Source organism: Cheilinus undulatus, linkage group 16 (assembly GCF_018320785.1).
Source record: "Cheilinus undulatus linkage group 16, ASM1832078v1, whole genome shotgun sequence".
Classification (NCBI taxonomy): domain Eukaryota; kingdom Metazoa; phylum Chordata; class Actinopteri; order Labriformes; family Labridae; genus Cheilinus; species Cheilinus undulatus.
In genome coordinates this window covers 28,534,655-28,547,755 of record NC_054880.1, presented here as the reverse complement: position 1 = coordinate 28,547,755, position 13,101 = coordinate 28,534,655, and the positions used below count along the sequence as shown (strand labels likewise).

The 13,101-nt window shown below is 38.8% G+C and overlaps 1 protein-coding gene and 1 long non-coding RNA gene across 2 annotated transcripts; both read left to right on the top strand.

Moving 5' to 3' along the window:
* The first annotated feature begins 249 nt into the window (after window positions 1-249).
* On the top strand, window positions 250-12,775 carry LOC121524187 (serine-rich adhesin for platelets-like). The gene is made up of 9 exons (XM_041809463.1): window positions 250-607; window positions 2,762-2,877; window positions 3,718-3,871; window positions 4,073-4,160; window positions 4,725-4,874; window positions 5,388-5,504; window positions 11,076-11,228; window positions 11,349-11,474; window positions 11,960-12,775. Exons 1-9 carry the CDS (start codon window positions 510-512, stop codon window positions 12,773-12,775), a joined length of 1,818 nt encoding a protein of 605 aa, XP_041665397.1. The 5' UTR covers window positions 250-509.
* On the top strand, window positions 6,083-8,632 carry LOC121523198. Its single transcript, XR_005993036.1, has 3 exons — window positions 6,083-6,127; window positions 8,327-8,464; window positions 8,589-8,632. It is a non-coding gene; the product is annotated as an uncharacterized LOC121523198 (long non-coding RNA).
* Window positions 12,776-13,101: the final 326 nt, after the last annotated feature.

Here is a 13,101-nt window from a genome sequence, read left to right as displayed (position 1 = left end):
GGGATTTTACAGGATTTGTTTGAGAGCTGAAATGCTGTTATCACATCACAGAGCGATGCTGTACCAACTGAAGAATTTCTCAAATTAAGTAGGTAAGTTTGTTTCCAGTTTTATACTATTTTTAATTTACATGTTTTTGACTATATAGAGTTTTGTGGGACTACAAGAAACAAACTATTACAACATTACTATTACTACAAACTGTGCCATTTGATATAGACGCTTATTTTAGCGCTAGAATTAGCAATAGGTTGCTAGTTTTTATTTTATTTCTAAATTAACTTAAATAACGTTTTTTTAATTTATTACATTAAACAGATGAATATCTGCATATAGAAAGCATTGTTCCCAGGATACCAATATGAAAGACCGTTTCTGTTATCTTAAGCTAGTTAGCTGCTAACCATTAGCTTTGGAGACGGTAGCGTATGTGCTCGGCCGGATATGCGTCATCCGGCTGATGACGCATATCCGGCTGAGCACATGGCTAATTAACCCGGTGAATATTCATGAGATGGCCGAGCTGGGAGACGGTGGAAGAGTCGATTGCAATACATGAAGTGCGGAGTTTCAACTTGCCGTCTTACGTGAACAGATGTCTGATAAGGTATTTGATAAACGTGTTGTTGCCGATTTCTACGGAAACGCTCATCTCGTACTTTACTATAGAAGGTGATGTACGGTAGAAACTGTTGTGCTAAGAGCGATCGTCCAGGGTTCAACGCAGGCTTAAAGGGGCATCCGATCACACGTAGCGTCATGTTTTAGTGGTCAAAAACTTCACATACAGCCAGATAAATCATTGTAAAACAAGCTCTGTGCTTCGGTTTACGTTATATGCGACGCGGAAGGCACGGGCCCGGTCAGGAGCTATCTGTCGCCGGGGCCCGGCCGGGCCTCGTCAGAGAAGCTACCTGGGGCGAGAGGCTCGGGCCCGGTCAGGAGCTACCTGTCGCCCGGGGCCCGGCGCGGGCCTGGTCAGAAGCTAACTGTGGTCCTGTTGTGCCAATGTAGTAAGGTAGTCGTTTTGTCAGTGGTGTTTTATTAAAGAGCACAAAAGTTATCTGAGTTTTGACTGCTCTTGGGGATACTTTTTTCATCGACTACTGTAACGTACGATCTTTCGGAAGTTGTCTCCAAGAAAAACGTGAGAAATTGACCTAGACGGAAGACAGGTAAAACATCCAAACAAAAGCTTGTAAACAATTATACTTTTTAGAGACACTATTTTGGAGCTAAGTTTAAGACTCTGTCATTATCGTTGGTAAGAATTTTTTAATCTGCATATTCAGAGCATACAAATTATTTCAGACCTCATTTTTGAGCTTGCTATAAAGTGTTTCCCCCCTCCAGAATGCTCAAATCATGAACAACATTCATAAGATTTATTTTGTGCTCATTTCTGACCAAGCCTGATAATATTGGTTTGAACAGGTTAGCTCACTTCTATCCTGAGTTACAGGGGCATACAAATTATTTCAGACCTCATTTTTGAGCCTGCTCTAAAGTGTATCCCTCATTGCATTATAAATTGCATCAAGGTAATTGTTTTTATTACAAGGGTAATAAAAATACACAATCAATATCCAAGGGTTGGTTTAGCCAGGTCTTATTATGCAAAGAAACATTGGTATTGACAAATAACGTTTGATAATGCTGGATTCAGGTTATTATGAATTCCATTTCAAGTGAATAATGCAACCTCAATGGTGCGACCAGTGTGCTAAGATGGAGCGGTGATGTTCTGTTTTTTTGCTCTGAATATGCAGATTAAGAAATTCTTACAAATGGTGATGACAGAGTCTTAAACTTAGCTTCCAAATAGTGTCTCTAAAAATTATAATTGTTTACAAGCTTTTGTTTGGATGTTTTACCCGTCTTACGTCTAGGTCAATTTCTCACATTTTTCTTGGATATGTGCTATTGTTTTGAAAGTGTGGAGACAACTTCTGGAAGATCGTACGTTACAGTAGTCGATGAAAAAGTATCACCAAGAGCAGTCAAAACTCAGTGTATGACCATGGCACGAAGAGACATAAAGCATTACATGAACACTACTACGTTCTAAGATCCGTTTTTAATGGTGCTTCACAGTGTAATAATGTACGACAGTTTGGCAACCTTAAGAATTTCAAAGAAGAAAGTCATTTATTTTGATAGATATGTTTTGTGCTCTTTAACAAAACATCACTGACAAAACGACAACACTTAAAAGAGACATACAACAATCTTCATGATAGTATTTTTCCATTCAGTAGTGTGAAATCCCAGCCTTGTAGCACTCTACTTCCTCTCTGTTAAGACGTGCGCGCTCCCGCAGACAGGGGAAACACTTTCTATCAGGGATAACTACCTTTGCACAACACTGGGCCTGGTCAGGTAAGCTAACTGTGGTCTGAGGCTTGGGCTTGGTCAGGGAAAGTGTTGCGGTAGGCTCGGTTAGCTCAGGTAAGCTTTCTGGGGTCGGGCCACCCCCTAAAGTGTAACAAGCGTTGAGTAATAGTCAACCGATGTCATTATTCAGGGGTTAACGATCTGTGTGAGTCACAAAAATTGAAGCATGAATCCAAGATAGCGATATTCGTACCACATGCTATGTTCTCATAATTGAGAAAATAAATAATGACGTGCAAAGCTACAGTTCCACGAATATCATAAACCTTGGGACATAAATGTGTTCTTGTAATTACAAAATTAGTTAATGAGCAATGTGTTTTCTCATGCTGCACAGCTGTTTAATGATATTAAAATATTTTCACAGAGCCATGATGTCCAAAAGGAAGGCCAGGATAAAGCCTGTTGAAGATGCAATCTCATACATTCTGTCAGCGAGAGACAAGCCATGGTTTGCAGAGAGATTTATCAATAATATCAAAGGTATGATCTGAAGTCCTTTTGGTAGCTGCAAATGACAGCAACAGATTTTTAAATACCATTCATTAACACTCTTCATTTGGAATGAAGAAGGATTCAGGCTACTTTTCAGAAGATATCTTATAGAAATTACTGGCTTTAATCTGCTGTCTTGTTAAAATCCAATGCGTTTAGGTATAGGCATGTATAAATGAGCCTGATTTCCATCAGAGAAGTTTCAGGTACACATTGGTAAAATCAAATATAGAAATGTAAAGTTATTCATTTTATTTTGCTGTGTATAGTGTCCAGCACATTCAAGTACCATTAAGGTAAGTGCTGGACCAATAGAAGACTGTAATGAAAATGTGAAAGGTCTGAACACTGTGCAACTGTTTGGCATATTCAGAAGTGACATTTTAAGTTAATGCATAGAAGTAGTTATACAAACGGAGAACCAGAATACAGGCTTGTAGGTCATGTGGTCATCACATGATGGTCCCTGTTAAACAGAAAACCCTCGTATTTAAAAAGTCATGTCACATTCTAAACATTTTTAGAAAGAAAACTATTCAGAGAAGATGCTCACAGAACAAAAGTACATCATTAGACCTGTGACAATCATGAATTCAATCTGGCCAATAACTAGATAAAGTCATCTCTTTGTTTGAGATAGTATGTCCCCAGAGCATTTAGGAAATTAAATCCAGCTCACAGGTCTTCCCAAAGGAGGGGGGTGGCATATTAATCTGGGGTCAGTTCATGGGAGCTACAGTGTACAGACTTTTTTCATGCTGTATGAGAAAGGTTAAAGCAACTTGGTGTGACTTTTACTTAAGTTTATTTAATTCTGTGTTATTATAGGAAGAGGAGTGTTTGCTACCGAACCAATCGAGCAAGGTTCTTTTGTGTTGGAGTACAGAGGTGAATTCATATCAGCAGAAGAATGCCAGTCAAGGAACTACTCAGAGACACAGAGTGCATTTCTGTATGAGTTTGATTGGAAGAAAAGCCAGTGGTGACGTATATGAGATGTATTTTTAGTAGCAATAAGGGTGTTCTTGTTTAGACCTGGAACGTGTTTAAATATTTGATAAATGAATGAGTAAAATATTAGACTTAATGTACTTTAAACCTCAAGTGGCTCTTCTAATAAAACTGTGAAGATATATTTTATCACGGTTATATTTATTTGATGTATTGTTTTGTTTATCTTTAGTATTGATGCATCCAAGGAAGACGGCTCCCTTGGAAGATTAGTGAATGACAACCACAAATATCCGAACTGCATCATGAACAAAGTTATAGTAAACAACAGGCCACATTTGTGTCTGTTTGCTGTGAGGAACATAGAAGTAGGAATGGAACTTGATTACAACTATGGTGATTCAAAATGGCCATGGCGTCAAAGGTGAGCTTGTTAGATCATGCATTGGTTACACTACATAATTTTTAAAGATGTTAGTTTCCCTTCACACAACGTTATGTCTCTTAAATGAGAATCTTTGAGTCATAGTAAAACCAGTGTCCAAAGTATATTTTTCTAAGAAAAAATAGTGACATGGGAAGTTCCTTTCATTCACGCTTTCATTCAAATTAATGAAACTGTCTACACAAGGTTGAAACCAGCACTTGAAAAGTGGTGTGTTGGTGCAGAGGATCTGCTTTCCAAACTTAAAAATATTCCAATCTTCTATGTCATTTTCTGCATTATTATTACATAGAAATGGATCATAAAGTCAGGTGTCTTTGAGGACATGGATAGTAGTTACACATAGTAGTAGAGTAGTAACATGATGTTTCAAAGGCAGTTTTTATGTGAGGAAAATTTTGTGACCTGTAAGATTGTCCAGACTCATGATTCCTGTCAGAGCTCACTGTCTTCTTGTTTTATGTCTAAACACCAGGTGACATCTAAGCAGGCTCCAGCACCAGAAGAAGAGATGGCTGCGCTTCCTGTTAATCTGTCTTCCTGTGTTTATGATGATGATAAGAATGCTGCTGCTGCTGATGGACCAAAGGTAATGGAAAGAATGAATGTGGTTGAGTTCTTTACAGGGTGCACTATTAACTTGACAGACTAGTCTCTGTTTGATCTCCATTTGGTCAGCTAACTTGTTTCACACACACACGTTTCAGATCATGTCTTCATGGGGCCCTGTATGGTACTCTTCCTACAAAAGGTTTTCCAACTTTTCTCTTCCACACACACAAGTTTCAGTTCGTGTCCTTATGGGGCCCTCCGTATGGACCCCTCTTTAAGTGATTGTTAACCTATAGGACAACACTTCTCAGCATCCAAACTGAAGTATTTATAATACAAATAATGCACTTTCTGAGCCGCTGCATGATGAAGAAAATATTTTGGAGTGAGACCCCTTTTAAGGCCTCTTTTAAGATGTCAAGATAGAAGAACTTCTTAGACTGACCCTCATGGGGTACTATATTAAAATATCTTTGTGCCCTGTAAGATTGTCCAGACTCATGATTCCTGTCAGAGCTCACTGTCTTCTTGTTTTATGTCTAAACACCAGGTGACATCCAAGCAGGCTCCAGCACCAGAAGAAGAGATGGCTGCACTTCCTGTTAATCTGTCTTCCTGTGTTTATGATGATGATGAGAATGCTGCTGCTGCTGCTGATGGACCAAAGGTAATGGAAAGAATGAATGTGATTGAGTTTTTTACAGGGTGCACTATTAACTTGACAGACTAGTCTCTGTTTGATCTCCATTTGGTCAGCTAACTTGTTTCACACACACACGTTTCAGATCATGTCTTCATGGGGCCCTGTATGGTACTCTTCCTACAAAAGGTTTTTCCAACTTTTCTCTTCCACACACACAAGTTTCAGTTCGTGTCCTTATGGGGCCCTCCGTATGGACCCCTCTTTAAGTGATTGTTAACCTATAGGAAACACTTCACAGCATCCAAACTAAGTATTTATAATGCAAATAATGCACTTTCTGAGCCGCTGCATGATGAAGATAATATTTTGGTGTGAGATCCCGTTTTAGGCCTCTTTTAAGATGTCAAGATAGGGAGACTTCTTAGACTGACCTTCATGGGGCACCAGATTAAAATATCTGTGACCTGTAAGATTGTCCAGACTCATGGTTCCTGTCAGAGCTCACTGTCTTCTTGTTTTATGTCTAAACACCAGGTGACATCTAAGCAGGCTCCAGCACCAGAAGAAGAGATGGCTGCACTTCCTGTTAATCTGTCTCCTGTGTTTATGATGATGATGAGAATGCTGCTGCTGCTGATGGACCAAAGGTAATGGAAAGAATGAATGTGATTGAGTTCTTTACAGGGTGCACTATTAACTTGACAGACTAGTCTCTATTTGATCTCCATTTGGTCAGCTTACTTGTTTCACACACACAAGTTTTAGTTCGTGTCCTTATGGGGCCCTCCGTATGGACCCCTCTTTAAGTGATTGTTAACCTATAGGACAACACTTCACAGCATCCAAACTGAAGTATTTATAATACAAATAATGCACTTTCTGAGCCACTGCATGATGAAGAAATATTTTGAAGTGAGACCCCTTTTTAGGCCCCTTTTAAGATGTCAAGATAGAAGAAATTCTTAGACTGACCCTCATGGGGCACCAGATTAAAATATCTGTGACCTGTAAGATTGTCCAGACTCATGGTTCCTGTCAGAGCTCACTGTCTTCTTGTTTTATGTCCAAACACCAGGTGACATCCAAGCAGGCTCCAGCAACAGAAGAAGAGATGGCTGCACTTCCTGTTAATCTGTCTTCCTGTGTTTATGATGATGATAAGAATGCTGCTGCTGCTGATGGACCAAAGGTAATGGAAAGAATGAATGTGGTTGAGTTCTTTACAGGGTGCACTATTAACTCAACAGAATAGTTTCTATTTGATCTCCATTTGGTCAGCTAACTTGTTTCACACACACACAAGTTTCAGATCATGTCTTCATGGGGCCCTGTATGGTACTCTTCCTACAAAAGGTTTTTCCAACTTTTCTCTTCCACACACACAAGTTTCAGTTCGTGTCCTTATGGGGCCCTCCGTATGGACCGCTCTTTAAGTGATTGTTAACCTATAGGACAACACTTCACAGCATCCAAACTGAAGTATCTACAATAAAAATAATGCACTTTCTGAGCCGCTGCATGATGAAGATAATATTTTGGTGTGAGATCCCGTTTTAGGCCTCTTTTAAGATGTCAAGATAGGGAGACTTCTTAGACTGACCCTCATGGGGCACTAGATTAAAATGTCTTTGTGCCCTGTAAGATTGTCCAGACTCATGGTTCCTGTCAGAGCTCACTGTCTTCTTGTTTTATGTCTAAACACCAGGTGACATCCAAGCAGGCTCCAGCACCAGAAGAAGAGATGGCTGCGCTTCCTGTTAATCTGTCTTCCTGTGTTTATGATGATGATGAGAATGCTGCTGCTGCTGATGGACCAAAGGTAATGGAAAGAATGAATGTGATTGAGTTTTTTACAGGGTGCACTATTAACTTGACAGACTAGTCTCTGTTTGATCTCCATTTGGTCAGCCTACTTGTTTCACACACACACGTTTCAGATCATGTCTTCATGGGGCCCTGTATGGTACTCTTCCTACAAAAGGTTTTTCCAACTTTTCTCTTCCACACACACAAGTTTCAGTTCGTGTCCTTATGGGGCCCTCCGTATGGACCCCTCTTTAAGTGATTGTTAACCTATAGGACAACACTTCACAGCATCCAAACTGAAGTATCTACAATACAAATAATGCACTTTCTTAGCCGCTGCATGATGAAGAAAATATTTTGAAGTGAGACCCCTTTTTAGGCTTCTTTTAAGATGTCAAGATAGGGAGACTTCTTAGACTGACCCTTCTGGGGCCCATTATGTGGATCTTTCTTTATGTGATTTTTTTTTCTCAATGGGTGACACCTTTCACTTCTAAAGTTACCATAAGTTTTCCCTGTACTTATTTTACACTTTCTAAACTGCTGTATGATGAGGAAAACTTTTTGGAAAATGAACTGTGCAGCCTCTTTTCTTATGTTGTGAGTTTGAGACTCCTAGAAAAATAGTTGTACTTGGCCAACAGTTTTATGCTTATCAGAATAGTGTCATCACATATGCAAAATTTTCTTTCTCTTGAATATTTTTACCTCCAGGAATATACCACGCTTTTTGTTGATACTGAGGGACTGTTGTGCTAAAGGACTGTGCCACTTATGCACTTTTTCAACTTGTTAAAAGGAGCCAAATCCACACCTTTTAATTCGAACAGCATGTGTGCCTTCATGTGAAGAAAAAACAGGCTTTTTTCTTATTACCTGAGCCTCATTGCAAATAATGGCTTAATCATGAGCGCTGGTGCTAACAGCCCAGCACAGTTAGAGTGAAACATGTACAGTCTGCTTGTGGTAACTGCACCACAGTGTTTATAAGATATGTTATGCTCAACCTCCCTGATTAATTTTTCTTTAATGATGTTTAGGAATTTACTATCAGAGGGTCATCCCTGGTGGATTATTCTGACACTGATGAAACCGATGAGGATTGTTTAAATGACCAGCCATTGGGTCCACACTGTGATGAAGTTGTTCCAAAGTTGAGAAGGACAAAAAGCATTCTGGTATGCCCCCGACACTTTAAACACCAATAATTTATTGATTGGTCGATAATCTTTTATCTTTAATTGATTTTGATAAATGCAAACTAAAATGTATAACCATTCCATAACATAACACTCTCTGCAGATGAAAAAAGTTCCAGATTTTTCTGATGATCTCTACGATTCAAGTCGACAGTACAGAGGGCCCTTCAGCTCAGTCCAAGTCTGAGATGGCTTTACAAAGGGTGAGTAGAGACTGTTACCATCCTGAAAGCCTCTCTGTTGTTGCTCTGTATTATCACTTAAAGCTTAACACCTTCCAAACTGAATACCTCTTTTACTAACTACTCTGTGAGACATACATATCGTTGCCTTCTTAAAATAATGGCCTAAGTCAATTTTTCAAGTTTTTCAGGAGACACAAAAACTGCACCATTTGTTGAATCTATGATATTTTTTATTCTTTCTCTCAACAAGGTCATGACAACAGATGACTTTTGACCAACTAAAAACAATGTTTGTCAATTGTAACATAAGAAAAATAAATGACTTGGGCAAATTTTGAACATGCCTCTGTGACTTAGGCAATTGAACACATCAATTCTGTCCGCAATAAAGCAGAACAGCAAAACAGCATAACACACTTTTTAAAGTCCTAGAGTCTGTAGGAAGAGTGGAGAGGACCAGAATCCACGTTGTTTGAAGTCCAGTGTGAAGTTTCCACAGTCAGTGATGATTTGGGCTAGAGGTGGGAGAAATAATTGATTCTTAGATGCATCGTGATGCGAGGGGGAAAGATTCTGAATCATTTTATGAATGTCTAATAATCAATAATCATTAGTAATTTCAATATTTAATACTGGAATAGCAGGAACAAAAGGTGGAACTCTGACACACAGTGTGTAACAGCAAGTTTTAGATTACCAACTGTTCATCTCTGAAAAAAGACATTTTTATGTCTGTAATTTCAGAAATGTTACAAGGAAATGATGTTACTACCTTTCGTTCAGTGCAATTGTAAATTTCCAGTTTACACATGTCTTCCATTTGAAGATAGTGGACATTTAATTTATCTCTATTTTTGTAAATAAAAATGTAATGTTTTGTTATGTTTTACACAGTGAGGACAACAGAAATGTAAGAAAACCCAAGTGCAGCTAAATGCATCAATAATCGATTACAAATTAAATCGTAGCCCTATGAATCCTAATCGAATCGTGAGCTGCCTAAAGATTCCCACCTCTAGTTTGGGCTGCCATGGCATCTGCTGGTGTTGGTCCACTGTGTTTTCTGAAGTCTACAGTCAGCGCAGCCATCTACCAGGACATTTTAGAGACCTTCATGCTTTCTTCTGCTGACAAGCTTTATGGAGATGCTGATTTCATTCTCCAGCAGGACTTGGCACCTGCCCACACAGCCAACGGTACCAAAAGCTGGTTCAATGACCATGGTGTTACTGTGCTTGATTGGCCAGCAAACTGGCCTGACCTGAACCCCATAGAGGCATATGTAATAAGGTTTTAGCCTTATTCCAGCGTCTCCTACCAAAGAGGAAAAACATTTTAACTCTTTGCGGTATACGGTCACAAATGGGTGATCATTCTGAAAAAAATTCATTTTACTGTGTGCAGACACTGCACAACAGGCATACTATATTACCAGTCAAGTGGTGATACGATTTCTAATATTATGTTAAAGTTACATTCTGATTAAATTATTTAAAAAAAAAACATTTAAAATGTCAATCCTTGGTAATTAGTAATAAAAAATCATTTCAAGCAGTTAGACTGTAATGTGGAAAAAAAATAGACAAAAACTGGATTTCCACTTTCTACTCTTGGTCCAAAATAGCTAGGTATAATAGCTTAGTTCATGCGCATCATTTAGCAAGCTTTAGGTAGCATTATTTAGCTAGCTATTTTGTTGACTAAAATGCTGACTAAAAAGACTAAATAACTATGCCAAATACAGCTTAGCCAGTATTATGGTAAACCTCATCACTTACCAATAGGGGATGAGCCTTAAACCATGGCAATAACTTCTGTGGCCTGGTAGATTTTTCTCCTCCTTGAAGCAGCTGCCATCTTGACAAGCTTGTACAATTGCCTAAGTCACATTGTCTTTTGACTTAGGCAGAAATAAAACTGCCTAAGTCACACTCCTGACATAGGCAATATGCTGAAGGTGTAAAATCACATGATCTGTTAAACTGAGGATGTAGACGATTTTACCAGAGGTGGGCAGCATCATAAGGAGTTGATTTATTCCAAATAAAATCATTTTTGTCAAAATGACTTAGGCAATTATTCTAAGAAGGCAACGATATAATTGGTCAGATAGTCATGATTACATGTCTTTTGCTCTAGTTGGTGAGTTTGGTGTTGTTTTTTTTTTGTAGGTGCTGCCATTTTAGTTGTAAATATTGCTATTGCTTTCATTCATATTTTCTGAAACATTCCAGTACATTTCTGCCAAGGGTGTGCCTTTTTAATTCTTACTTCAACATTTGACAAACAAATTGTGATATATTTACTCCATTTTTGTGACATAACTAGAATATTTTCTTCTAACATAATGTTTAGCAAAACTAAACAAAATAAATAACCTCCTCCTAACACAACTCTCTTTGTAGATGCATAAATTAGAAGATTTCGGTCAACCTCTCAGTGATTCAGATGAGAGTATTGTGGAAGACACCGATTATGAGGATTCTATAAAGGATTATTCTGATGTGCAATCAGACATTGAAGTTGTTCCAAAGCTGAGAAGGGCAAAAAGCATTCAGGTATGACCCTGACACTTTAAATGCCAATAACTAAGTGACAGACCTTTCCCCTCTAAATCTGTCAACTGTCATTTATTTTGATGGTTAGTGAAAAAGGCTGACCACACACTCTTTTTACAGATGAGAAAAGTATCCAAATATTCTGATGCCCTCTACAATTCAAGTGATGACATTACAGAGGACACATCTACTTGGTCTAAGTCTGAGATGGCTTCACAAAGGCCAAAGAGAGGCTGCGTCCATCCTGTAAGTCTCCTAGCTACTTTTTCTGGGTAATCACTTTGAGGATCGTGCCCCCCAAACTTAAAACAGAGTTCCCTTACTGAAGTTCCAGACATGCTTATGGATGATGCAGTCTTAAAGACTATCATCAATGAGCATGTCTATTGCGCTGTTGCGTTTAATGTATGAACGTATTTTTATTAAATTTTTTAAGTTATTAATGTTATCTACCTAATATTGTAGTAGATTTGTGTTTTTTTTTTATAATATAAACTTATAAGTCAATTCTTTTTAAATTTGGCTTCCTTAGTCTGATGTAACGTAACAGCGTTTCTCTTAATATGTGAATTTTCTTGACTGAAAGCACCTGAATTTTACTCATACCACTCTGAATGAACATAATTTTAACACATATTAAACTGCCTAGACAGTTATACATTTTAATCATATTTGGTATAAGGGAGGGAGGAGGTTGAGTTATTAATTTAGGTTTTCTTTTTCTTCTCAAGATGCAAAAGATTCTTGTAGGATCAGATGCCTCAAGTGCAGATAGTGGAGAGGAGTATATTCCAGGTCCCATGGAGGAGAGCACAGACAGTGACTGCAGCTTGGAAATACCCATGGCAAATAAGAATATGAAAAAAGTATCTACTATTCCAAAAAGATGCAAGTCTTCCAGTAAGGATAGGTTCAAGTCTTCCAGTCAGAGCCAGTTCAAGTCCTCCAGCCAGAGCCAGTTTGAGTCCTCCAGTCAGAGCCAGTTCAAGTCCTCCAGTCAGAGCCAGTTTGAGTCCTCCAGCCAGAGCCAGTTTGAGTCCTCCAGTCAGAGCCAGTTCAAGTCCTCCAGTCAGAGCCAGTTCAAGTCCTCCAGCCAGAGCCAGTTTGAGTCCTCCAGTCAGAGCCAGTTTGAGTCCTCCAGTCAGAGCCAGTTCAAGTCCTCCAGCCAGAGCCAGTTTGAGTCCTCCAGCCAGAGCCAGTTTGAATCCTCCAGTCAGAGGGGGTTTGAGTCTTCCAGTCAGAGCAGCAGCTTTGAAACAAACAATGGTCCTGCTGAAAGCACTTGTATGAATGAAGAGAAGGTGGGGCAAACATGTACTGATGAGCATGAGCTTGAAAACCATGAAAACAATGCATCTGTCTATGTTAATCCAGTTTTGAAGAAGGAGGATGGTTCAAGACGGTATAACAAGAAGCATCACTGCTTTTATTGTAAAAAAGTAGTTCAAAAAATGTCAAGACATTTGTTACGTAGCCACAATGATGAAATTGACGTTTCAAAAGCATTCAGTTCCAAAAAAACTAAAAAGAAAGACGACTGCACTTAGATTTAATAATAAACAAAGGAAACTTTGAACATAACACTGAAGTTTTGGAGAGCCAGAAAGGAAAGATAATACCATTCAAGCAGCCAAAGAAAAAGACTGAGGGACAAAAATTTCTACCTTGTGTGTACTGCTATGGACTGTTTACAAACGAGTCATGTGGCGACATTTTCAGGTTTGCAAATTCAAGCCTCAGGACAAGACATCTAAACCAGGTAAAACAAGGATCCAGACACTGTGTGCTTTTGCTGAACCAGCTCCTCCTGGATTTAGTGATGCATACTGGAAGTTCTTGAATGATATGAATCAAGACGAGATTGCAATAGCTG